The sequence below is a fragment of the Arachis ipaensis genome, chromosome B4 (genome assembly GCF_059453495.1).
Source record: "Arachis ipaensis isolate K30076 ecotype BB chromosome B4, ASM5945349v1, whole genome shotgun sequence".
Lineage (NCBI taxonomy): Eukaryota > Viridiplantae > Streptophyta > Magnoliopsida > Fabales > Fabaceae > Arachis > Arachis ipaensis.
In genome coordinates this window covers 1022528-1050430 of record NC_142439.1, presented here as the reverse complement: position 1 = coordinate 1050430, position 27903 = coordinate 1022528, and the positions used below count along the sequence as shown (strand labels likewise).

At 32.5% G+C, this 27903-nt stretch overlaps 3 protein-coding genes across 3 annotated transcripts; all 3 read left to right on the top strand.

Annotated features, from left to right (window-relative positions):
• The first annotated feature begins 440 nt into the window (after window positions 1-440).
• On the top strand, window positions 441-7259 carry LOC107638344 (transcription factor MYB33-like). The gene is made up of 4 exons (XM_016341577.3): window positions 441-864; window positions 3498-3874; window positions 5638-6634; window positions 6770-7259. The coding sequence occupies exons 2-4, from the start codon at window positions 3512-3514 to the stop codon at window positions 6979-6981; spliced, it is 1572 nt and encodes a 523-aa protein (XP_016197063.1). The 5' UTR covers window positions 441-864; window positions 3498-3511; the 3' UTR covers window positions 6982-7259.
• A 3294-nt stretch (window positions 7260-10553) lies between these two features.
• Window positions 10554-12961, top strand: LOC107638345 (Galactose oxidase/kelch repeat superfamily protein). Its single transcript, XM_016341578.3, has 2 exons — window positions 10554-10676; window positions 11778-12961. Exons 1-2 carry the CDS (start codon window positions 10647-10649, stop codon window positions 12723-12725), a joined length of 978 nt encoding a protein of 325 aa, XP_016197064.1. The 5' UTR covers window positions 10554-10646; the 3' UTR covers window positions 12726-12961.
• An 899-nt stretch (window positions 12962-13860) lies between these two features.
• On the top strand, window positions 13861-26642 carry LOC107635828 (uncharacterized). Its single transcript, XM_021120330.2, has 19 exons — window positions 13861-14150; window positions 14300-14427; window positions 14542-14639; window positions 14769-14983; window positions 15080-15805; window positions 15896-16044; window positions 16150-16359; window positions 16519-16668; window positions 17405-17471; window positions 18071-18922; window positions 19042-19190; window positions 19298-19516; window positions 19704-19853; window positions 20379-20478; window positions 20924-21622; window positions 22327-22475; window positions 23093-23311; window positions 24618-24767; window positions 26039-26642. Exons 1-19 carry the CDS (start codon window positions 13997-13999, stop codon window positions 26435-26437), a joined length of 4983 nt encoding a protein of 1660 aa, XP_020975989.1. The 5' UTR covers window positions 13861-13996; the 3' UTR covers window positions 26438-26642.
• The last annotated feature ends 1261 nt before the right edge of the window (window positions 26643-27903 follow it).

Sequence of the window (27903 nt, the reverse complement as noted above, 5' to 3'; positions counted from 1 at the left end):
TCTAATTGTGTGTGTGGTTGGAGGAATTATAAATAATTCCTAGAAATTTTAAGATGGAAATATTATATTCTCATATTTGGTTCAAAGTTTGAAAAGCTATTCTTGAGTAAGTTTGATTCCAGGAAATCAAAATATCATCATTTCAATTCCCACCTTTTCCTTAGGTATCTTTGATTCCCATGGGAATAGAATCTTTGTAATAAAGTAATACTTCAACCATGCACACCTTATATGGGAAACTTAAAGGCTTGAAGCCTTGTCACATTGTTGAGTGCCGCATCTTTCAAAAGTGTCTGAAATCAAACACCTCTTTTCTTGGACCTTTTTATTTAGGTTGGGAGTCCCAAGTATTTGGAATGATGGTTAGTTGACACATTTTAGCTGAATGAGATTTCTGACTTGTCCAAATTAATTCGTTCACCATCACTAATTCAATCTTCGAAAGTAACGCCAACATCATTTTCGATTGAATGATCTCGTTTCATGAATCTCAGGTACAATCCTTGACTGTGCCAGCTGTAGCAGCGATCTTCATTCAGCTGGATCTTCATCTCTCACTCCCTCTGATGCCGTCTTGGATATCTTCATTGCCGTTTTAAAAAAGAGCTTTGTTTTTTTGAAGCTTTCTTTAAAACGACGTCGTTTGGGCTTATTAATTATTATTTGTTTCCCCGTTTATCCGCTTTTAATGAAGCAACCCCACAAGTCACAAACAAACCCTTGCTTTGAACAGAGTCTAAAACGGCTCTCCAAACCTCTGCTCTGCGGCCTCCCGCCGTTGAACCAGATCACCCTACAGCCGACGACCTAGATGTAATAACGTCAACAACCGCCGTAACTCTCTACACCCCTCTGTTGGCCAAGGTTAGCTTTCTTCCCGTTTTTCCCTTTCTTAATTTCTCTTTCTTCATTTCTTCAATCACTCTTGCTTGCTGTTCTATTTTTCTTCTTGCTACTCTTAGGGTTTGTATGTTCCTTTTTTTAATGTGTTTTTAGTTTTTTTTTTCTTTCTGAATTTGATTTTTTGGAAATGTGAACTGTAAATTAGTACAGAAATTTGTCATCTTTTTTAGATTATTTATTAGGATGTTTTCAGAAGGACCAGGTTCTAACAGTAGTAGTGGTAGTAGGGGGTGGCTCCTAAGAATATTCAATTTATAGATGAGAAATACTGGTAGACCATCAGAATTTATTGTTTTTTTTTTTTTTGTCATTAATTAGTCATCAATATTTAAAAGTGTGGGCTAAGGTATGTTGTTAGATAATTAGACTAAAGGAATTGAATTCATGGCTAAAAGTGGTGATAAAAAACAATAAATTCTGAATGTCTCCTGGCATTTCTGTTTATAAATAGCAGCAGCAATAGAAACCAAAAGAACTATGTTATAAAACAGAATATTAGAATTGGTTCTTACAGTTACCTCCAAGCCAATGCAGAATGTAGGAAAGCAATTGATTTTGACAAAAATGGTGATTTATGTCTATAAATAAACCCAAACTTGTGTAGTTTTAAAGTTCTGTGGTGATTGTTCTTGTCATATAAATTATAAACAAACTTCATCTGAGGTAGCATCTAACTTGTTCTGCTTCATCTGATAGCTGTACAGCATTCTGTTTTGCATTGATATTCCTGAATCCGGTTAACCTATGCATTTCTTGCTACAGTATCCATAGTTCCATACAGCATTGTATTTGTGGTTTCTGCAAAATGGTAATGATTCATTGTCCTTCAGGCAATTCATAGACATCTGACATGAAAAGCTAGTGATGTTCTAGTATTAGTTATTTTACAACTGCAGTAATTTGTTATTTTGCATACAATTTAGTGCAATTTTATGTCAACATTTGAGAGCTTTTGTCATACTTATCGAATTGGGGCGATAACCTTATAATAGAGATAAATTCACCAACTTGCGCTTTTGTAGTGTTTCAACTTTTTCTGTTTGGTTTGTTTTTTCATTCTAAGTGAAAAATAAATAATAATGGACTTTGTTGCAGCTTTTGCCATGTACCTGGGCAAAATTGTTGTACTGTTTTTTGGAGTTTGTTAGTTAGCTTTATAGTTGTAATTTGTAAAGAAAACTTGCTTTTTTTGAGTATAAAATCAGTTTAGTGTGGATAACACTAGTTTTAGAATGGATTAAAAGGGTAAAACTTGTTTTAAAAAGTGAAAAAAAATATATTTTAAAATTTTTTTTACTTATTATCAAACAGGTTATCTTTAAACCAATTTGGATTAATAATCTAAACCCAACTTTTGGTTACCTTAAATCGGATTTGGATTTGCAAAAAAGCTTAACTATGTCTATGTAGACCTGTATTGTCGTACCCATGAGAATTGTAATCAAATACCAGTTCATTTAGGATAGTGACTATTTGAGAAATCAAAGAACAGTGTGAACAGTAAATAAAAAAAAAAGATGAGATGCAACTTTAGAAGGATGAGAAAGTCATAATGTTATATAAAAAAAAGATGGATGCATGATATTTAGATTTGATTTGGTAAAGTTTTTATTTTTCAAAAGTTATCTTTTAAAAGATAACTTTTAAGATAACTTTTTTAAAAATTGTAGTATCTATATTTGGTAAATTAAATTAAAAATGGTTTTTAATAAGCACAAGCAACAATAATTGTGTTTGGTAAAATAGCTTTTGAAATTTAAAAATATTATAATAGATATTAATATAAGAATTAAATTTGGATATTAATTAATGTAAGAAGTTATATTAGATTTTTTAATTTTAATAAACACAAGCAAACTTTGAAAAACTCTTCTTTAGGTGCATTTAAAAGCACTCAAGGTGTTTCTGCTCTTAAAAAACTTTACCAATCAAGCCTTATTGTATTCCCTGTTGTGAAAACCACATTTTTTGTTTGTTTGAAAATAAATAACTAATGATATCACAGATAAAGTTGTAATTATGAACCATCTTCAAAATCTTTGAAATTTCAAATAACTTATCTTTAAAAAATAATTCAAAATTAAAAGACAACTTCTCTAATTTCAAAACTCTTAATTTATTTTATTTTAAAATTTTCCTACTTATCTTTTGAAGCAGTCGCAATATCTCATATAAAGCTAAGCTAGTGATCCCTTGTTGACTTTCATTCTCAGTCATTCTTTCCAGTTAAGTACAACAGAGCGTTCGCTTTTCTTCTCTGCCTGAAATAAAGGTTGTCTTTCTTTGCTTCTACACCAACATATTCATGCATAATGAGATATATAATTGTCAATAAACAGTGATTTCTCTGCTTCAAATCTTACATTTTCCATGCTATTTTACTTGGATTTTCTAAAATCGTTGGAAAAATAATTGTTTCACTTTTTGGGGTGATTATAGGATGTAAAAGGGTAACCTAATCTTACTCATCATCTTTGTTTGCTTTAAGCAATAAGCAGATATCTTTTACTTTTGTATTCCTATTGTGCTGGCTATTCTGACAAAAATAAATATTTTTTTTTCTTTGGTTTTTAACTTGTCAGATATTTTTGTAGGTATATTGAGAGCCATGAGTACCATGACGAATAAGTGTGATGGTCGGAAAGTCTCCAAGGTTCGCCGCTCATCCTCATCGGTTGAAGAGGATAGTGGTGAAAGTAACATTGGAGGAGAAGGTCATTTAAAGAAAGGTCCTTGGACCTCAGCAGAGGATGCAATTTTAGTAGATTATGTCAAGAAGAATGGAGAAGGGAATTGGAATGCAGTTCAAAGGCATTCAGGACTTGCCAGATGCGGAAAAAGTTGTCGTTTACGGTGGGCAAATCATTTGAGACCAGATTTAAGAAAGGGCGCATTCACCGAAGAAGAAGAGCGCCGGATCATTGAGCTTCATGCTAAGATGGGAAACAAATGGGCACGGATGGCTGCAGAGGTTTGTAGTAACATCCCTTTGTGTGTTTTGTTATATTATTTATGCACATATTGTTTGCATTTGTTGCATTTGTTGCATTTGCTTTGTTACATGAAAACAACAAGGGTGCTAAAGATAAATTTCAATGTTGCATTAATAAAATATAATAGTTATTTTGAGATTCCTTGAATGTTTCTTAGGGTAGATACACTAAGGCCAATTTGGATAAATAACTTGAATAAGTTCTTTTGGAAGAACAGCTTAAAAGTACAAGGACTTTTATTAATAGCAGCTTATAAATTTTGTGTTTAGATTTTTAGTTATAGAAGTACTTATTTTAAAGTTGTAGCATTTGGATAAATAATTCAAAAAATACAATTTTTTAACTCAAGAAAATGGATATTAAAATAATGATGATAACAAATACTTTTCAACATTGAATGTTGATTTTACATAACCTAATCACTAAGATTACAATCGATTAGGCAATTAATTCTTTATTTGTTCTTTTATTAGTTCCATTTTTCTAGCTTTCAGCATTCGGTTCTTCTCACATAATATCATTAGAAACTGGTTCTTCTACTTCACTTCACCCATAACGGTGTTCTTTGTACGTGGTGAATAGTAATAAAATTCTAATTCACAATAATCTTGATGGCAATGCCAAAGAAATTATTGTGTAGTTAGTGTTTGTTGTTTTATTGTGTATGATATGGTAGTTGAAAATAAAAAACAAATGTGAAATGTGTGTGTATATTTTGTTGTTGTTTTATATTTTTTTTACTCCTATTAGAACTCTCTCCTCCTTTGTTGGGGTCAAGAACTTGCTATAACTAACTATAAAAATAATAGCAAGCTATATAAAAATAAAATCACATGTGAAAAAATAAAATTAAAATTGAGATTTCATACCACACACAATGTTAAATACAAATTTAATAATAAAAATAGAGTGGTAAAATGATAAAAAAAACCTCGAAAGAATATATGCAGTAGGTGGTTCAGTTGGAATATTGTCTGAAAATAGTGGTGGAGGGTTGAAAATGGTGGTGGAAGGACAGTTAGCAGATGGAACCTTCCCTGAAAATGGTGGTGTGTGGAGAAGGAGAAGTCATAAGTCATATATTTCTACTTCTTCAAAAGGCTGTCAATTAACTCTTTGGGACGTTAAAAGCTTTTCTTTAAAATGGTGCCAAACACGCTTATTGTGACTTTTCAATTTCATAATTGAAAAGTGTAAAAAAAAAAAAAAAGCTTCTGCTACTTCCCAAACGGGGCTCTAAGAATGAAACTTTACTTCATGAAGACACCAAGAGTGAAATAAAATTTTCGAGTATGTTTGTTAACTTAGTAGTTAAACTATAAGCACTTGAATTTATTCTGATGAGTTATCACTCAATAGGGATACCATAAGTGAAATATGTAAAAACCGGATAAAACATAAACAAATTAATTGTTAACTGTAATATCTAACCTAAGATGAATATGACGTCTGTGATATCCCTTAAACATTACATCTCTTTACTTTTTACCTTTATAGCATAAGATCTATAGCTTTTAACATCCAGGCACAGAATTGAAAACTGAACTTAAAAGTGGTACTGACTACATTGGTTTACTGAACTTAAAAGTGGTACTGACTACATTGGTTTCTGTAGCATTCCTTCGTAGTCAATATTTCTTCACTTGTGTAGTTGTGTGCTGTGTATTGATAACCCAATTGTGTTTTTGCATTTTTCAATTGTGGGTATTTACTGTTGTGTTAATTACTTATTTGGTTTCAGTTGCCTGGGCGTACAGACAATGAGATAAAGAACTATTGGAACACGAGAATTAAAAGAATGCAGCGAGCTGGTCTGCCAATCTACCCTCCTGATGTATGCCTGCGGGTGATGCATGGCAATCAAGAAAGTGTAAATGTTGGTACCTTGAGAGATGAAGCCAACCAGCATGATGATCTCTCACAGACGGATACTCTGGATATACCGGAGTTAGATTTCAAACTAGTCAAAGTCTGTCCGGGTTTATCTTATGGACCATCAATTTGTGACATACCTGAAAGTAGCATGGTTGAAATGAGTTCGGACTCGTCCCATGGTTACAATCACATGTTTCCTGTGATGCCTCCTTCGAAACGCCTTCGAGAATCAGACATGCAATATGGATATTTGGACAGTTGTATCAGTGATACTGTCCCAATATTTGAACAGTATGGTGATTACACGTGTGATAAAATTTCCGACCATACTCAATTGTCTTCTCCATGTGATCCTATTCTAAACACCAGCGATCAGTTTCATGGTGATGACACATATGGTAGCCATGCAACCTTAAATGGCAATACTTCTTCTTCTGTGCCCCTACCCGGGGCCATGAAGTTGGAGCTCCCTTCACTCCAATATTTTGAAACTCAACACGGTATCTGGGGCACACCTGCTTCCCCACTTCCCTCACTTGAGTCCGTTGACACGATGATCCAGTCTCCGCCGGCCAAGCCGTCTCCTTCGGATCCTGTTTCTCCAGAGAGGAGCGGTTTGCTGGAAGCAATAATCTACCAGCCGAAGCAGTTACAAGTGGCGAATAACAATTCACTTCAAGCAACACCCAATGATTGTGTTCGCAAAGAAGTTAAGATTTCAACCATGAAGTCTAAGCCAGAATGCGATGAACAAGGCGGGCCGTATTTCCCCTTAGATCAGTCTGCTGCTTCAGTTGCAACCAATTATACTTCCATTAGCATGTGCTTGGTGGATGCACCCCAATCAGTTGAAACTATTCAGGGTTAGCACATATTATTGTTATTATTATTATTCCAACTCATTTAACTGTGTTTGAATACATGGATTTTCTGTACATGGCTTATTTGAAGATGGGTCTTTTAATTTCATGGATAACATTTTTTTATTGTTTTGGCAGATCATAATATTAAGCAAGAACTAGGCACACAGTACCCAGCTTATGTTTCTGGGAAGAAAGAAAACTGGAATCAAATAGACTTCACACGGCCCGATGCTTTACTCGACTTGGGTTGGTATGGGAGTGGCATCGATTGCGACGATTATGATGGCGATCGGTTTCTTTTTAAAGATGCTTTCAGCCCATTTCTTGGTCAAGATCCGGATGGTTAGCCCTAGCATTTATATGTATAGCCAACATTGCTTTGAGCATTATTATTGTGTAGCGTAGTAGTGGTTGCTAATGAGATTGCTTTGTTTAATATTTTGAAGTCTATAGTAGGTCCCTTATGTTCTCCATTCAGTGCCACCCTAGCCATGATTGATTTGATTGGGAATGCTAGGTTTTTTTTGCCCCCTTTCAACGTCAAAGTTGTCACATTGGACATTTGATGCTGAATGCTGATATTGGAACTATAGTATTATAGCTCATAACTCGCTATTAGGTGAAAGCTTGCATTTGGAACTATTGTATTATGCTGAATGCTGTCCCCTCCATCAACAACACCATCACCACCCTACATTGCCACCAACCACAAAAACATTAGAACCATCACACCGCACCACACCGTGACCACAAAGCACAATAACAACAATAGATTGAAATACCCAATTCAAAGCAAATAAACAAATTGAAATATAAAAGCACAAAATCTGACTCTTCTTTATTCACTTGTTTCACTACAAAATGCAAATTTTATCATTTATATACTCATATATGTTGATGATATGATTGTGACTGGAAACAATGAAGAAAGATCAAATCTATCCTTCTTACTTGGAGAGCTTGGAGACTTGAATTTCTTTTAAGGAATTGAAGCTCTCCATCACTCTAGATAACTTGATATCCCTAAATAAAACTAAATGAGTTACTTATGAGGACACTTCAACTTACATCCCAATCAACTCATTTTGACAAGATAAACTGAGCCACAAAGATCATTTAGCTGCTAAGAGTGTGTTGAGATATTTAGCTAGTACAACACATCTCAAACTTGAATGTTATGAAAGTATGATTTAAGACTTACTACCTGTAAAAATCAGATCGGACTGATCAGTTCGATTGAAAAATTGATGAACTAGATTCCCAACCGGTCCGGTCCAATCGAAAAATCTGTGATTTGAACATAAGTCCTCTTTGTGACTACATGCTCCTTTTATCACTAAACTATGTTATTTCTTATTACTTTATATGTTAATTATTACTTATATAGTAAAAACGTACAATAATTTTAATTTTATGCTCACTTATATTTAAATTAAGTATATTTTTTATTATTCATAATTATTAATACAAATGTTATTAAACATGTATAAATAAAATATCAAATATTTTTATTAATTACAATATAATTATATTTTTTAGGATTATATGATATTTATTAATATTATTTTTCAATAAATACATATAGTATATAACAATATAATAAATATAAACTAATTAGTTAGCTATTACAATAAAAAATAGTTACTTTAATAAAAATAAAATTAAAAAATCTTCATTATGAAAAAAACTAGAATTGTATATATTTATTTAATAATAATCGAATTATAATTTGTTGATTATAATTTATTGAAACTTGATTGTTTTTAAAATATTAATTAAGATATATATTTCAAAATTTAATTTTAGATTTTTAATTATTTTATATTTTTAATTTACGTAATACTGGTTCTGCCGGTTTAATCAATAATTCATCGATTAAATCAATAAATTAGTAAATCAATAGCTTAATCGTTCCGTTCTGACAACTATGCAAGTAATTTGCAGCTAGTGTCTTAAACTACTGGTGAGAAATTGAAAGGCAAACTCAAGTTGACTTTACACCCAATATGAGTTTGTGGGGTGAGTGGTGAGATGTTAGCATATAAAATCAAGAACTTGTCAAGAATAAAGTTTTTGCAGTTAGCTATGATGTAAGGATACTGACACAATATGAGATATACAGATATACAAATTTAAAATTCTTAAAAGATATATGGACACATTATATATATAAAATATAAAGTATTTTTTAGATAAATTATAATAATATTTTGATATTTTAGTGATATTAACATATAAATTAATTTTTAGTTATTTTCAATGTCTTTTTTTAACTATATGAATTATTTAAAATATTTTTTTTATTTTAATAATTAATAATATATATTATTTTTAAATTTATTACAAAAATACATGTTAAGAATAAAATTAAAATAAAAAGACAAATTAATTTTTATTGAATATTAGATAAATTAATTTTTAACGAAATAAAAAATAAATTAATATTTTATCTTTTAAAATTTTAGATACCTGAATGCATCAATTATATTATTTTTTGAAAAATTAGGCATTAATTTGTCATTTTTATAAAAATATTAAGTATTAATTTGCTTTGTTAAATATTCTAAAAAGTAATTTTTTTCCATAAAAGTTAAATAAAAGATTTTAACTGCCAATGATATTTTAAATTAGATTAAATTAATCTTTGTGTCCTTATTGCTACAACTTTACATGTCAACTTTGTGTGAGCCACATCAGGATGGCATTACCCAGACCGATTCACTTGAATAAATAAAGTTTTCATGACGTAGGATACTAGGCTTAGACAATGATATACATGAAATTAAATTAAGGTGAATGTTATGGTGTCTAAAATATGGTGCCTAATTTATTAAAAAAGACAAAAAAGTAATATTTAATAAACTTTAAATATTTTATATTTATTTTATATATTTTTTTTACTTATAAAAGTAAGTTAGGCAATTTAGACACCACAATAAAAAGTACCATAGAATCCACCTTAAATTAAAAGGTACCTGAACCACTAGCCACCTATAAAAAGTTCAATCATCTATGTTTTGTTTTATTTTATTTCTTCAGTAAACCAAAGTACCAAACTTCGAATTATCAAATAAATATCTTTTAAATTTGTTAAAATATAACAAAAAGTACCAAACAATTAATATATACTTTTAAAAAAGATTTTTAAAATCGGATTTTGATTCAAATTACTGTAAATATAGTTAAAAAGAATATTTTTTAAAAACATTAATAATTTTGCACTAAATGAATATTTTTATAATTTTTTTTGTAAATGATCAAAACTTTTTAATATATCATATATGTATATTTTATAATATTACTTGTCTTAAAATTAAAACTATTAAATATATCACATTAAATATTTTAACAAATACGAAGTTTATCAAGATAAAAATAATAATAAGTTATAGTTTAAATAACATAATTTTTTTTTCATTTAAAAATTTTTAATTTTTTTATTTTTAATAAAAAAATAAAAAATACCAACAAATTATAACTCAAATAACGAGAAAGTATGAGGAGCCAATGGAATATTTATAAGAGAGAAAGGTTAGGAGCAGTATTTTTGTTGAAATCTGACCAGCACTTAACCATCAAAAGGAAAATGATTAATCCTACACCATTAGATGTCATCTCACACTATTAAAAATATTGATGATGGCTAATTGATGACTAAATATCACAAATTCTACTGGCCCTCTAGCACTTTTCTTTATATAATGTATACAATGGAAGTTTATGGAGTATTAGAGATATAACCATTAGTGTTACTTTTTTCCATCAGCTGAAGCTTTTGTGATGAGTGGTATCATGATATGGAATTAGAGCTCTAAATCCAAAAAATCGTTCATTTTGTAACTTAATAGCCCATTGTACACATTGTACAAATAGTCCATTGTGTCCCTAGCGGGACTCTTTTCTTTATTCTCACCTAGAGGTCTATTTATATATATATATGGTACACACGAAGCATTAGGTAAGTAACTAGTGAGACCAAATCACATTGCAGCTAATTTGGTGTCAAGCGTCAATGGTGGTCAGTCATGGCACTTGGTTCCAGGTCTGCTTTCTGTTCCTTCCCTCTGCTTAGCAATTTTAACTTGTGCATGTTCTTATATATATATATTTTGTTTCTTTTCTACTGAGATAAGAATTATTTTCAAAGATAATAGGTCTTCGATGTTGTACACCAGTGCTCTTCCTGTGGCGCTGCAATTTCTTGGTTGTTATTGTTTCCAATGAGGGTTTGCTGCATGTTCTTGTCAAAAATTGAATATTATATCTTGATTATAGTGATTTCCTACATAATATTCTATAGTAGTTTTTTCTTTAAAGATGAAATATTTCAACCAAATGTGGGAATCTGAACTTTTTCGATAAAGATTTCACGTGAAAATTAGGTCTCTTATCAGATAGATCACATAAAGTCTGAGTAACACTTCATTTTATTGATATGAGTTAAATGTCCAGTGAGTATAGAAAAAGAGTAAAATTCCTTTCCGGTCCCTTGTCTTTTTCAATTTAGACTATCCCCACCTTAACGATTGGAAAATGATAATCTGCTCCCTATCCTTTCTTTTTGTTAGATGCATGAGCTCTTCTATGAGAATTTTCGGCGAAAAGTGGTGGAAAATGCTTATGTGATATTAGCTTGTATGATCTAACTTTCACCTATCCTATATTGATGATAATTATTTGATTGAAATTATTTATGGTCTATTCAGTCATCAAAGAGACATTGCAGAGGGATGATAACCCTTTGATGGGACATGGTTTTGATGATTATGTAGGAGCTAAACAATTCCAATCAAATAGTTATAATCAAATAGTTATCATCCACGTAGGACTGATGAAGGTTAGGTCATACAAGTTATATCACTCATTTTCCATCATCCTTTGTCAAAAATTATCACAGAAGGGCTTATCCATCTAGTGAAAATGAAGGACAAGGGACAGATTGTTATTTTTCAATCGTGTGGGTTGTCTAAATTAGAAAAGGATAGGGACCGAAAAGGGGTTTTACTCAGAAAAAATTAAATCATCCATTACTACGAGAGGTTGTGATGACTAGTGAGTAGTATATGGAGGGTACTTAGGTAGAAGTTAGTGATAGCGATAGGATTAGTGGTACAATCTTATCTTTGATGATCACTTGTTTCAGCTTGATCAAAAAGGAGCTAGTCCTGGAGCAAGAAGTTCACATGCTGTTGCCATAGTAGGACAAAAGCTCTATGCATTTGGGGGTGAATTCGCGCCACGTGTCCCCGTTGATAACAACGTACACGTCTTCGACCTCAAGACTCTCACATGGTCTGTGGCTGATGCATCCGGGGATACCCCACCACCACGTGTGGGTGTGACAATGACTGCAATTGGAGATACCATCTATGTATTTGGTGGAAGAGATGCTGAACACAAGGAGCTCAATGAGCTCTATTCTTTTGATACTAAGATCAACAATTGGGCCTTAATTTCAAGAGGAGACCACGGGCCTCCTCACCGCAGCTACCATTCCATCACCGCCGATGACCGGAACGTCTATATATTTGGTGGTTGTGGGGTTTCCGGGAGGCTCAACGATTTATGGGCCTTTGATGTTGTCGATAAAAAGTGGACCGAGTTTCCATCTCCGGGCACAAACTGCAAAGGCAGAGGTGGCCCCGGCCTCGCAGCTGTCCAAGGAAAAATATGGGTAGTGTATGGTTTTGCTGGAATGGAAGTGGATGATGTGCATTGCTTTGATTTGATCAGCAAAACATGGTCCCAAGTTGAAACAAGTGGACAGAAACCATCAGCGCGTAGTGTGTTTTCAACAGCCAGTTATGGAAAACACATAATCTTGTATGGTGGGGAAATAGATCCTAGTGACCAAGGTCATATGGGTGCTGGCAAATTCTCTGGTGATGTTTTTGTGTTGGACACAGAGACACTAGAGTGGAAGAAGTTGGAAGAAAGGGTGGACTCTGGTTCCCATCCCGGGCCTCGCGGATGGTGTGCATTTGCCAGTGCTCAGCGAAACAGTCAAGAGGGCTTACTGGTATATGGCGGGAACTCTCCCAGCAATGATAGGCTTGATGACATTTTCTTCTTTGCCCTGTGTCAGAACTAGTAACTGCATTATGTTTGATATGTTTCTGGAAACATGTGATTGGGTAAGGTGATATTTGTACTTAAGAAATTTCAGTTTGTGTGTATGTAATAAATTAGCAAGAAGTGTGTGAAAATTCTCAGGTTTGGCTTATTTAATGGTTTAGTTTATTCTTGTATTTTGATTTGGTGTTGCAAGAACTTGTGATTGTAAATCTTTGCCTTTGTTAGAGAAAATGTTCTGATAGTTGTGAGATACACTCAGTTAACTTACTCTTGACATCAGATATTTGCAAAGGTACATAGCATACAGGAGCATGCTTTATTTAAAAAGAAAAAGAATACAAAGAAATACTACTTACTATTTGTACTTTCATACACATGCATAATCATAATTCCATACCATCTAAAACAATATTCAACATCATCTAGTAATCAGAACCATAAGCATATGAAAGTTTCCATAAATTAATCATGATCACATAAGTAAAAACATTCATATATATATATAATAGATATAAGCATAACAAACCATCCATTCATTTTAATTTGAAAATTTCGGATGCTATTTCTTTCCTTTAAGGATTATTAAGTCAAAATAATTTCTTCAGAGGTTAAAATGGTAATTTACTCTTTATGAGGTATATGAAATCCATATCAACTGAATTCCACATCCCATCCCATCACGAACAGAAACTAGTGGAGTGTATATAAAAAGAAAAGTGAGTACATATACTATAACTCAAATATGAAATAAAAAATAATCTTCTTTATCTTGGTAATTTCGTTGCTCAACCAAGAAATACTATGCTTTAATTTTATCGAACAGCTTTGTCAAAAATATATTCCCCCAATGTCTGGAACAAACTGACAAATGCAAAAAGGGGCAGTGGTAGTATTTAGGAAATGAGCATAGATTTTGTCAAATAATAATAATAATAATAATAAATTAATAATAATGTTCAAACCAACTTGAGTTGGTCGAGTGGTCAGCTCACTCGTATGCTAAGCAAGTATCGGGGATTTGAATCCCGCCTTGTGTATGCAGCAACTCATTAGTCAATGGCAGATCCTTAAATAGAGCTCAATCCGCGACAGATTAGTCCTTAGCATTCTTAAGAGGAACATTTACTTAGGATACCCGATATTGGCAAGGAATGTTACCATATGACAGATGTTCACATACAATGACAAATCAGATGACCTTATAACCAAAGAGACACACTTGATCAAGTTCTCTCCCGGGACTCCATTTTTCATGTCCATATATCAAGGAGTTGAAAGTGATTAGTGATGGCCATGGAAGAGAACAATGTGGTGGTGATCCAAGATGCGTCGAAAGAGCTTCATACGAGAGTGTTTTCGTGGGCTATCGATAGCGGCTTAGCACTGAAGGCAGCAGATAAGGTCACTCTAGTTTCAATCATGCATCAGATACACACTCCTAGTATGTAATCTTTCTGAAACAATTCATCTTATTTAATCCTCAGCTGAAGTATTAGTAATAATAATAAGTGGAAGATAAACAGTGTAAAAAACTCTTGAAATGACTAAATAGAGTGTATGCATTTTGTTAATGAATAATATCCCTTGTAGTGGGATATTATTGCAGTGTACATGGACTAAATAGGAGGATTGTGGCCGAAGAAGCCGCGAGGAAGATGGAAGAGTATCTTCAGAATGATGAGCTTGCTCAGATTGCTAAACTTTATGAATCAAATGAGGTATGTAAGTTTGAAAGTTTGAAAGAACAAGCCTAATTATTTGATTTCTAGCAAGAAGATTTTCAGAGGAAACTTTACAGGTTGCAATTTTTGTGAAATGCATAATATTTTCAGGTTGCATTTAAAATTCAGTTGGTTACAGGATCTCCATTAAAGGAGCTTGCTTTAAAAGCAGCCATTAACCTAAAGGCAACTTGGCTTATACTTGACAGGTCAGGCAAAATAAAAGCACACAAATGTTGTAGCTGTATTATTTTTTATCATATTGTAAAATAAATCAAGAGGTCTATGGTTTTATGATTATCCATATGATATTAATCTAAGATGCACCTCATTCATAGGCAACTGAAGAAAGATGCAGAGTTTTTCCAGCAGAAGCTTTCTTGTGGTATATCAAGATTAAAGCGTAACAATCGGATCGTACACCTACGAGCCCCTACTGATATCCCCACAGAGATTCAATGTAGCAGCCATGAAACATTTGATCAAAGTTTACCAGAACCAACATTTGAAGATCTCTTCCTCACTGTTGATGATTTCAATAAGAGTAATGCTGGTGTGCAACACTGACTTCACTATGTTTCAGCCTATTTATTCTTAGGGGTTTCACTTCTAGGCATTCCTGAATATATAAACATTCCAATGACTGCAGAAATATATGTTGATGAGTCGAGCCGGAGTCGAATACAAGGCAGGTGCCAACGCCGAAAGGCCACCAACACACTTCTTGTGACTAACAGGGAAGAAATAAACAATGATGAAGAAACAGGTGAAATAGAAAGAGAGAAGCAAAGAGAGGATGATGAACAGATACAAAGCATGCTCCATGAGGAGGAGATGGACACAACAGTTGTAACTAACAATGATGAAATAACAGCTCATGACATAGTCCAACAGCCAAGCCGGGACAAAGAGCAGACACAGAACTTGTTCCATGTTGAGGCTTGGAGCTTAAGGCATCCATCAAACATCTATGAAATGAATGAGATTGATCAACCAAGTGACAAGGAAAGCGCTTCAGAAGAGCTGTTATGCTCTATCTGCAAAATCAGACGGCCTAATATCGAATGGAAAAAGGAATTCACATATGAAGAACTCCAAAATGCCACAGATGGATTCTCATTGAAGAACTGTCTCTCTGAAGGTGGCTATTTGTCTACTTTCAAAGGCCAGCTAGAGGGCGAGTTGAAAATAGTAATTAAGCAGCATGAGATAAGAAGTTCTCAGGAAAGGGAGAAAATCCAATCCGAAGTTCGGTCTACTCTCAAAGTTAGACATAAGAATGTGGTCATGCTGTTGGGTTTAACCACAGAAGCAAGCTTCCTATTGACCGTGTCTGAGTATGCCTGCAACGGTTCACTCGAGATGTATCTATCAAGTAAGATATCTACCATATGTTTGTGTGCATGTGTAGTATATAAACAAAGGAGTAGAGAATTTTACCGTTTGAACTTGTTTCATTATGCAGAGGAAAGCAGCAGATCTTTGACTTGGAGAGAAAGGAAGAAAGTGGCAATAGGTCTTGCAAGAGGTCTAAAGTACCTACATGAAAATAGCATAATTCATGGCAATGTTAAACCAAGTAACATTCTTCTGACACATGAATTCAACCCACTGGTACTTAACTTGAATTCTAAAAGCTGAGTTTCAAACTAAGTATAACTATCCACATTTTCATGCTATATATCTAATCATTACTCCGAAATGTAAGTATGTAATTAGATTGGAGATTTCGGATTCGGTAAAAAGATTGACTTCAGGAAGTTCAACAAAGATAAAAGTGTAAATTCTGACTACATAGCACCAGAGCATCAGGAGAGGGGAAAACTATCAACTAAGGCTGACGTGTACTCGTTCGGAGTGGTTCTGCTAGAGCTGATCACCGGACGTAGGGTTAAAGGTCACTCTGCAGATAAAAGCCTTGTTGGATGGGTAGGAACATAATATTATTATTACTTTCACATCCTATTAGATAGTATTCAATGATTGAGTGATAAATTGGTTCAGAAGCTTCAATGTTTACATTCTCAGTGATTTTGTTGTTTAAGTTCATTATACAAAATTGATGTTCATTTCTTTTTCCCTTTTCAGGCCAAGCCTCTTCTTAAGGGAAAGCAGTACACACAACTTGTAGATCCCACTCTCAGCAAGTCATATGAGGAGGAAAAGCTTCAATGGCTGGTCCAAGTAATAGATCAATGTCTTAAAAAGAGTCCAAAGGATAGAATGTCCATGAATATGGTAAGTATCAATAATCTGCAATATTCATTCACACAGAGCAAATTGTTGAACACAGAAAGCATGTTGTCCTATATCCTACTAGTAATTATCATCTTTCTGCTACCTTAATGCTTAGACTATTAAGAAAATCATAAAATGGTTCCTCATCTCTAACAAAATGCCGCTTGTAAGGTGTTAGCCATGTAACATTGTAAACAAAGTAAATCAGTTAAACTACAAGCTAACGATAGAAATTACCGAACTTCAATCCACAATGGATCATTTGATGAACATTCCTCTAATGCAAACACCATATCACACTTTTTTTTAAGTTATTTTCTTGTTTTTCTTTTATTTAAGTCAACTCATGTGTCTTCAGTCAAATGGAACTCTTGAATCCTAGACAAATATTGTGAAGAAAAATTCTTTTATGTATTGAAGATGCATAAGAGTTCATAGGATAGCAGTCAAGTATGACTTATATGCATATTCAAAAATCAATATACACATTGACCTTTAGGCTGCTTTTGGTTCTGAGAATATACGTACCTTCTTTTCTGTGGACACAAATGACCATGATTCTTATTTGATTGTAGAATGGACCATAACATGAACTATAAGAAAACCAAATGAGTTGGATAGTTTATTTTGATTCATTACAAGATATTCATTGTTGCCTCACATTCTGGCAATTTTTTCATTTGTAGATTGTCAATAAATATCATTTACATCAATATGTTCATGTGGAAAATTTCAGGTTGTTTCTGCATTGCAAGACTTAGAAGATAGCGAACAACACTGCATCATAGACGAACTTACTCCAGGTAATTCATGCAATCAGAATTGTCAAGATCTCTGCAAATGCCAAATGGACAATTTAACAGAAAAGACAGTTATGCTAGAAAGTTATGATTATATTTCATCATATAAAGTTTTCCAAAAGAGGAACTAACAAAATATTAGTGGAAATGTTTGTAAACTCTGTAATCACTAGTACGTGGACAAACATTTCTAATATATGAATGGGATAAAGTATGTTTCTTGTCCCTAACGATTGTGATTTTCTGCAAAAATACCCCTAATGTTTAATTGCATTCAATTTTGTCCCTAATGTTTTCGATTTGCATCAAAATCATCCTCGGATATTAACTCTATCGAAAACATTAGGGACAAAATTGAAAACGTCTAGGGGTGGTTTTAAAATAAGTCGAAAACATTAAGGACAAAATTGAATGAATTGAAAAGAGGACAAAATTGAATGAAATTAAAAGTTAGAGACAAAAAGCATACTTTACCCGTCCAAACTAAAATCCCAATACATGTGGAAGACACTGTCCAGAATTGACATAATTAAATTCCTCTTTGTTGCTTCTTTAAATCCTTTCATTGAAGTGAAAAATGGTATTAACTATTGCAAATGTAGGTCCAACAGAAAATAATCAGCCAAGCAAAAAACCAGAACAGACAGAGAGCAGGTCCTACATTGAAAAAGGGAGGTTAAAACTAATAGTTGAAAATAACAATTTCTACAAAACAAGCCAGGAAAACTCTGATCACCTGAACCAGGTTGAAGAACAGATGCAAAGCAAGTCTGTAGCAGAGGAAAGGAGTCATCAAAAGATGATAAACTATGAACACATGATGGATCAGACAGTTGTTGATCAGCTGAATCAGTATGACAAACAAGTGAATAGCAACCTCTATGGGCAGACCATAGCTGACCAGCCAAGAAATGATCAAGAACAGCAGTGGTGCTCATCTGAAATTCAAATAGGCTCGAATTCACACGGTACAGCTATAAATCAAAGTTATCAAACAAAAGTAGATCGGGCGAACCAGAATAAAATACAATCACAAAGCTGCTCAAGTGAGAATTTGTTTGCTGGATATCAAAGTGAAGCCATTTTGGAGAATTTGAAATCCTCTAAATGCTCTATTTGCAAAAGTAAACGGCCAAATATTTCATGGCAAAGAGACTTTACTTATGATGAACTCCTCGAAGCTACCGAAGGATTTTCAATTAAGAACTCCCTATCTGAGAGTAAAGATGGACCAACTTTCAATGGATTGCTAGAGAGCAAGATAAAAATAGTGGTTAAGAAATATCAAATCACTAAGCCCCAGGAAGAGAAGATTTTCAAGTCAGAGGCCGACCTGCTGTCCAAGGCTCGACACAAAAATGTGGTCATGCTCTTGGGAATATGTGCAGCTAAAAACCAATTAATGATTGTGTATGAGCAAGCATGCAATGGTTCACTTGACAAGTACCTGTCAAGTAAGGACTCTAGCACATAACCTTTTTACTTATAATATATAAATGAAGTTTAAGCAGTTTATGCTTGGAAACTGAAATTGATTAGAAGGTATGTTGAAAGAACTTCATATATTGTGCAGGAGGAAACTTCCAATCATTGACTTGGAGAGAAAGGATAAAAGTAGTAGTAGGTACAGCCAGAGGCTTAAAGCATCTACATGCGAATAATATAGTTCATGGAAGTATAAAGTCAAGTAACATTCTACTAACACATGACTTTGAACCACTGGTACTTACTTGAACCTTATTGCATGCAAAAGCTTTGAAGTTTCAAGACATTATAAATATGTTGTCTTAATAAACAAACTTCTATACATAATTGTTTAAAATGTTTAGATTGGAGACTTTGGCTTTGCGAAAGTGAGGCTAGAAACAAAGAAATCATACAAGGGTAAGGAAGCAAGCAATTCTGGATATGCGGCACCAGAGTGCACAGATAGTGGGAAAGTATCAACCAAGGCAGATGTATACTCCTTTGGAGTGGTTCTTTTAGAGCTGATCAGTGGCCGAAGCGCTGCAGACAAACTACCCGGAGGCAAAAGCCTCGTTGGATGGGTAAGAGAAGTTAATAATTTTATATTTTTAAACAGAACAAATTGTGACTATTTTTAAAAGTTTGTGCCTCATTTCCCATTATATACTTGATAAAATCATGTAAACCATTTGTCCAAGGACAAAATGTCGTTGGACGGCATAAATAATTGCATATGTAACTTATTATTTGTAAATATTTTCCTTACAGGCAAGACCCCTATTGGGAGGAAAGAAGCACCCGCAGTTGGTGGATCCAAATATCAGCAACTTCTATGAAGAAGAAGAATTAAAATGGCTGGTCCAAGTAACAGAACAATGTCTCAGAAAGAATCCTAAGGATAGATCTTCAATGAATATGGTAAGTCCAAGTGAGATGTAGAATATTGTTAACCAAAAGGTTCATAAAACAATAAATAAGGAAACAGACTAGTTTACATAGGATAGCATAACTCAATGAAGCTCCTGATTTGTTACCAGAGATACTGTAGACCAATTTAAACAAGATAAAGACAAGCATGAACTAATCTTAAACCGTAAGAAAAATCTTAAAATGGGACCTAATCTTAACCTGTTCAATGAGATGCAAAGAGTTTTACATATTTAACATGTACTTTGATGCAGAGGCCCTTTGGAATACAAGCTCACAAACCATGTTCTGAATGTATAATATAACTAGGAAATTGGTAATACCGAAATAGCATAAGTCAAATTCTTGAATACCAATATGAAGACTGACTGAAAGATTAAAGGCATGTTTGGTAATAAAATGCTTTAAGGAAATATAGGCTAACTTATCCCACTTGTCCATAAGAACACAATGCTTTAACATGCATTATCAATAGGATATCATTTGACACATGATGGTTATTCTGTCTTGTTCTAGGTTGTCTCTGCATTACAAGACTTAGCAGGTGCAGTTACAGACACAGATGAGTGCTGTTTTACTGAATATTCTTCCTCAGACATGCCATATTTAGCATATGGTGAGCCTTCATTGACTAGTTCATGCTGTTAACTTGAGAGCAGATTTATACTATCTTTATTTGGGGAATGGATATTCTCAATTTTCCTTTCAATTGTTTTGTCAAGTTTGAACTCTCATCATACACTCCTTAAGTGAGACTAAGAAGATTTTGAATAGTAAAAGATCACAGCTGAGGAATGTACAATGAGAGATTAAACTCATTTTTTATAAATACAAAAAAAATTGAGTGGATTTATTCCCCTTTTTTGCTTTTATTTTTTTCAAAAATGATATGTGTACACTAAAAATCAGCCACCATGTCTTTGTGTATAAACTCATTTTTTATGTGTATTTTATATTTCAACGCGTATTTTATACGGGTGGCTGATTTTTAGTGTTTACTTAGTATGGTTGTATTTTTTCTGGGAAAGAGACAGGAGGGACTTAACAATAACAAAATGTAGGTCAAATAAAGGCTGATTCGATGATTCAAACACAAGAACAAATTCAGATCAAACCATGGATGGAGGAAAGAGACCTAAAGTTGGAGATTAAAACTCATGAGGTAATAGGTCAGAGTAAAGTTGAGCACCCAAGAAAAGATGGACAAAAGATGCAGAGCAACCCCCATGGGGAGGAGATTCCCAGAATGGTAGTATATCCTAATGACAAGACCCAGGAAGAAGAGGATATTATCGGAAGCTTCGATGTTGGGGAGATGTGTAAAATAGAAGTAGACAGACAACTAAAGGTGAGTGGGGATAAAAAACAAATGCAGGATATATCACTTGAGAATCAAGGTGAAACCATTTTAGAGAGTTCAGAAACCTCTTTATGCTCAATCTGCAAAAATAGATGCATAAATAATACATGGAAAAAGGACTTCATTTATGAAGAACTTGAAGCTGCTACAGATGGATTTTCAACCAAGAATTCTCTATGTGAAGGTGGATGTAGACCTGCTTTCAGAGGTCAGCTAGATGAGCTGAAAATAGTTGTTAAGCAATACTACATGACAGAGAATGTCTTGTCAGAAGTTGAGCTGCTTAGAAATGCTAGGCATGAAAATTTGATAAGGATATTCGGTTCATGCATACAAGAAAGTCAATTGCTGATTGTATATGAACATGCATGCAATGGTTCACTTGACCAGCACTTATCAAGTAAGTATAAGTATGTGAATGTTGCATTTCTTAGGAACTTTTACCATGATCATATATATTCACAACTTTTATATTCATGATATGTGTCTTCAATTCCATCAACTTAGCCAATTAGGTATCTCTTCACTCACATAACTCACTGTGCTTACATGTCCATTAAGTTAACATTCTTTGGTTCTTGCGCACCCGTCAGAATTTCTTCCTCCTTCGTTTCTTCGCGAAATCTCCACTTCTGCATGCTTTTCATCCATCATCCCAAACCATCCTTGCCTCGTAAACCTTAAACAACTTGAAAACAAAACATATCAAGCTATCGAATGGAATAAAAGTGGAACTAATTTGATAATTTTTAAAACATAAAAAGCTTGTTTAATCAATTAAGTTCAATTAGGAAAATTTTCACAAAAGTATGCAACTAGAAGGACTAAGTGCAAGTTAAGTTGATAAATTCCACTATTTTCAATCCAAAAACCATAGTAAAATATGAATTTATCAGTTCTTCTAAGAGTTTTGCATATAACAAGATATTGTTTGAGTTGCAAATTGTGAGTTTGTGACCAGACAAAACAATAAGTCTCTTTGCAATTGCTTTACCATATTTCTTAACAAATCTAGAACATAATGTAAACGAGGTTTGACATCAACAACATGGACTTTTATCTAAAAAGTAAGTTAATACCAAATGAAATTTCCGAATCATGCAGGAACAAGTGGCAGATCATTAACATGGACAGAAAGAATGAAAGTCGCAAAAGGTGTTGCTAAAGGTCTTAAGTATCTACACGACAATAACATAATTCATGGAAGGATAAAGCCAAGTAACATTCTTCTAGATCATGAGTTTAACCCTCTGGTACTGACATGGACCTTAATTATAGAGAGCTTTTTTTAATTAAGCTGCATTTCAATATAGGATAAAGTGTATTTTTGTCCTTGAAGCTTATTAAAAGTTTTAAATATATTCCTAAGTTTTATTTTGTTTCAATTTTGTCTTGGAAATTTTTCATTTGCATCAAAATTTATCCATAACGGCTATTTTTTCAAGAAAATTATGACCAATTTAGCAATAGTTTATAAAAACAACGTTCAACACAAGTAAATTAGACACAGTTATTGTGCTTTATTGTTGAATTAGTCTTAAATGAATAAAATTGAAATAAAATAAAATTTAAGAATATTTTTAAAATTTTTGACAAATTTCAAGGACAAAAGAATAATGCTACACATCAAAAGTCTTTTTATTAACTAAGTCTAACCAAGTTGGTCTAACATAACAAAAATCAGTTACGGATAGCATTATTCTAAATCTTATTATTTAACTTTGTTAGACTTAGTTCATAAAAAGACTTGGATATGTAGTATTACTCGACAAAAAAATATGCTTTACCCTTCAATATATTATAAACAAGCTATTTGTCATCTGATCAAACCAACTCTTAGTTGAATCTTGAAAACGATGAATATTTTTAGCTTGCCGAATCTGTGTTCGGAAAAGGAAGATGTGAATTGAAGTACAACTGCAAGGATGAAAAAAGGGGGAATTGTGGATACATAGCTCCAGAGTATCAAGAAACAGGAAACTTAACAGATAAGACAGATGTGTATTCTTTTGGTGTAATTCTTTTAGAGCTGATAACAGGCTGTATGATTACAGAAGCAGCATCAGAACAGAAATGTCTTGTTGAATGGGTATGATGCATATCATTTTACTCCTATAAATTATGGTGGAAACTCAGGTGCAATCGACTTCACGTGAAGTTGATACCTGAGAGTCGTTAGATGATTTGATTGATTTGACTAAATTTTCATTTTCATCTAACGGCTCTCAGATATCAACTTCACGTGATGTCGACTTCACCTGAGTTTTCACCATAAATTATAGCTTGTTGCAATTACAAGTTACAGCTACTAATTTTATGCCGTTTGATTATCATTTGATTCATGTCATTTTAGAATCTTCAAGATCCAATATATGAATGAACTAGTATTTTTGCCCATAATAATATTACTAAGAGGTAAGTTTTTCAAAATAAATTGTATCTAAATATTTTAAAATTTTAAAAATTAATAATATCGAATGTTGTTGTAATAAATATTAAAGATTTTATCAACTAAACAAAAAAAATAGGTGCCACTGTGACAAACGGTAGCCTGCGAATAAATAATTTTAAAAGAATAATATTTTAGTAGTAAGTTTTAGAAATGATAGCATAAGGTTAAAATTCCAAGAAAAAATAGAGTGAGTGAAGAAATGAGAGAAAAATATATTTTAATTGCAATAACATAGAGTGCCGTGTGGTAGTGGTACATTTTGATTGTCAAATTAATAATATATAATAGATTTTAATTTCAATTGCAATGAGAAAATATAATGTAATACATTTCAGTTATCAAATTAGAAACCAACTTGGGTTGGTTGAGTGGTCAGCTCACTCGTCCGCTTAAGCAAATGTTGGGGGTTCGAATCTCGTCTTGTGCGTGTAGTAACCCATTGGCCAGCGGCAAACCCTTAAATGGAACTCAAATCCACGACGGATTAGTCCTTGACCGGTAGAGGGGGAAGGAGAGGCTTCTTTTGGCCAATGAAAACACCATTGTTAGAGGAAGGATATTGAAATAGGAAAGGATTAATGGTGATATGAGAACATTAATTAGGGAAATAATTAAGTAGGTTAGAGAGAAAAGGAAGAGAATAATTTCATAGAAGGGAATTCCAAAGAAGAAAATATGTCAATTAACTTATTTCATCTATCCCTTTTTTATTCCATCACTGCTACTCTATTTATAGTAAATTCTACTCTTAATAAGAATTTTTTACTCCTCTGATGTACAGTTATAACTTGAGATATTACTGTCAAATTGAAACTAGAAGTTCTAAAGAGAAAAAAGTATGCATTTTGTTAAATTTAGTTGAAATATGTAGTATTAGATTTTTCAAAACTTGACTGTTTTATAATTTACTCATTGCTCATGTGCATTGCACAAATCTCTTCAGGCAATCCCACTTCTTAGAGGGAGGAAGTATGTACTGTTGTTGGATTCCAATATAAGCAGCCAATTTGATGAACAAGAACTGGATTTGTTGGTCCAGGTAATCGAAAAGTGCCTCCGAAAGAATCCGGAAGAAAGGTTTACTATGAATATGGTAAGATTATTACAAAACATATCCAGTAGAAAAGACTGATATAATTGTGGGATGGGGCATTAATGATATTATTACACATTTCTAGATCTTTCTAGAACTATATCTCAACTTACTCTATTAAAAGGTTTAAAGGTTCAATCAAAGTTCAACCAAAATTGAATTGGATACAAGAAAACAATATGTTTTTACATAAAGTATATTAATTTTTTTGACCATATAAGCAGAAAGTTCTAAACTAGTTCACTAATTTTTTATAGAATTTTGCAACCGAACTTTTTTGTCTAAACCAAATCGATCAGGTGACCGGTTTGGTCCAGTTTTAAGAACCATGATATAAACAGTGACTACAAAATATAAGTTTCTCTTAACTATCACTTCATTTTATGAAAGTTTAATTTAGCATGATCTATTGAAGTTCAATTGGTATTTTATGGACATGCAAGTAAGGTATCAGGTTCCATTTACTACTACTAAAATGATTATGTGCTAGTTTGGATTGACTTTTTTGAGTAAAAAAAGTACCCTTTTTTTTTTAAATAAAATACTTTTATTTAATTTAAAACTTATTTAGATACATCCTTTAAAAAAAAGAACTTTTATTAAAAAAAGCAGAATCTAAAGGCGTTTTTAATATTTAAAAACTCTTTTTAAAATGTCTATCCAAATGTAAAATAATTTTTGTCTGTAAAAAAATAAAAAAAAATAGGTTAAAGTATATTTTTTATCCTTGAAGTTTGATAAAAGTTTCAAAAATATCCCTAAGTTTTATTTTGTTTCAATTTTGTCCCAAAAGTTTTCGATTTGCATCAAATATACCATCGACGGCTAAATTTTCAAAAAATTTAAAATCAATCTAACAATAATGCATGAAAATTATGCTTGATTTGCTTGTGTTGAGAGATTGTTCTTATGAAATTGTTTTTGAATCGGTCTCAAATTGTTTGAAAAATTAGCCATCAGGAGTATATTTGATGCAAATCGAAAACTTTTAAGACAAAATTGAAACAAAATAAAATTTAGAGGTATTTTTGTAACTTTTGTCAATTTCCAGGGACAAAAATTATACTTTGTCCAAAAAAATAAGTACTTTTTCAGAAGCCAATCCAAACCGACCCTATCTGTCCCAACTTAATATGGTTACATTCTTACAGGTATCTTTTTAGGCATTGCATCTTTTAATCACAATCTGATATACAACAAAGAGCCATATAATATTATCTTGTTGACAAGCTATCACATGACAAATACATAATCAACCTTGTACATTGCAGGTTGTCTCACTGCTGCAACATGATGCTGTTGTTACTAGCGAAAGCTGTGTAGCTAAAGAGTCCTCTTTATCAGAGAAGTCATGCTTTTTCTTATGTAATGCTTCAGATGCAACAAGCTCAAAAGCCAAGAAGGAATTGCCACCAGAGGAAGGTCTAATCAATGAGGTTGTTGAAGAAAGAGAGGACAACATAACTTGCAACGGAAGCAACCGTAAAACGAAGACGAGGGAAGAAAAGAAAATTATGAAAATAGAAAAGAAAGAAAGCTTAAGCACCAAGCTACATGAATGTAATGAATGGTGCTTGTTTTATGGTGGAGCCAGGCACTTTTATCTTCAAGGGGCTAAGGAATATAAAGTATGTCAAGAATTCTTTATTTTTAGTAATCAACTCATTTAAGGGGTTAGTTTTGTAATAATATTTCATAAAATATTCTTTCCAAAAAAAATTGTGAGGACAAAATGAAAATGTGATTATGTGAAACTGGAGCCACATCTATAGGAACATTTTCTTTCTTTCTTGTTCATGATTTTTTTTTCTTTGGGTAGGCTATTCATTTTACCTACAATGAGAAAATAAAATAAATATATTTGTAGCAAAGAAAGAAGTGCCAACTTTGTTGAAAAGTACCTATTTTATTTTTTATATAAGAAAACTTCCTATGTTCTAATCTTCTTCACTTTTGTTCTCAAGTTTATTATATGTTATTTGGATTGTATTTGCGCATTTCTTATATATTTTTTTTCTCACTCAAATCCGTGACCTCTAAGTGAGTATGAGAAAACTATGTCATTTGAGTTATAGTTCGGTGGCACTACAAAAAACAGTGTAATTATCGATGCAAAAAATCGACGGTCATATTATAGACGGGAAGATTGTCGATTTTATTAAGAAGGTAAAATTCTCACACTCATATTATAGACGGAAAGATTGTCGATTTTAATGAATTAATTATCGACGGCCGGTAAGCCGTCGATTTTATTAGAATTTTAAAAAATCGACAAGTTTAATAGCGACCACATTCACCGTTGATTTTGCCGTCGATATTTGATATTATCGACGGCCTAGCTGTCGATTTAGCCGTCAATTTTAAAGGTGTTTCTTGTAGTGTGGCGCGCATTTCTCATATTTATTCAAGAGTAAACCCACGTTTTCATCGTTATCATGACACTTACTAACAAATTAGTCTAAAACATGTTTTTATTAACCTTCAACTTTTGTGAACAAATTAATCCCAAACATTTTTTTATTAATCCCAAGTTCTTTGACCATTCAATACTCAAGTGAAAATTAGTTAATGGAATTCTAACTCGATGAATACCTATAAGACATTGGGTATTGATGATGAATTTGATGTTACCTTTGTATATTTTATATTGAGTTTTTGAAAGAATAAATATAATTTAAAAAAATTATTAATATTTGTTTAAAAGTTTTTTAAATATTCTAGATTATTAAATTTTCTAATATATAAATACAAATTACATAAATTTGAGATATGAGAGTTTTGATGTTAAAATGTTAATTACGAGTCCATTTTAGAATTAAGAATAGTCATGAACAAAAGCTAACTATTTGAAATGGAAGATGCCCCAAATGAACATTAGAAATACATGCAAAATAAATTTTATATATATAAAAGTCTATGACTTCGAGTGACTGTTATGACTTATATTTTTTGATATTTTAATTATTTAAAGACTAATTTATGTTATGATTTTTGTATTCTTTGATATTAATTTAGTATTTTTAAATATTTAAAAAATAATTTATTTAATGTAAAAATTTTGAGCAAAATTGTGACTTTTTACTCTCTTATTTGTTTAGATTGATAGGTATTTTGAATATTTTAGATGCAAATGATA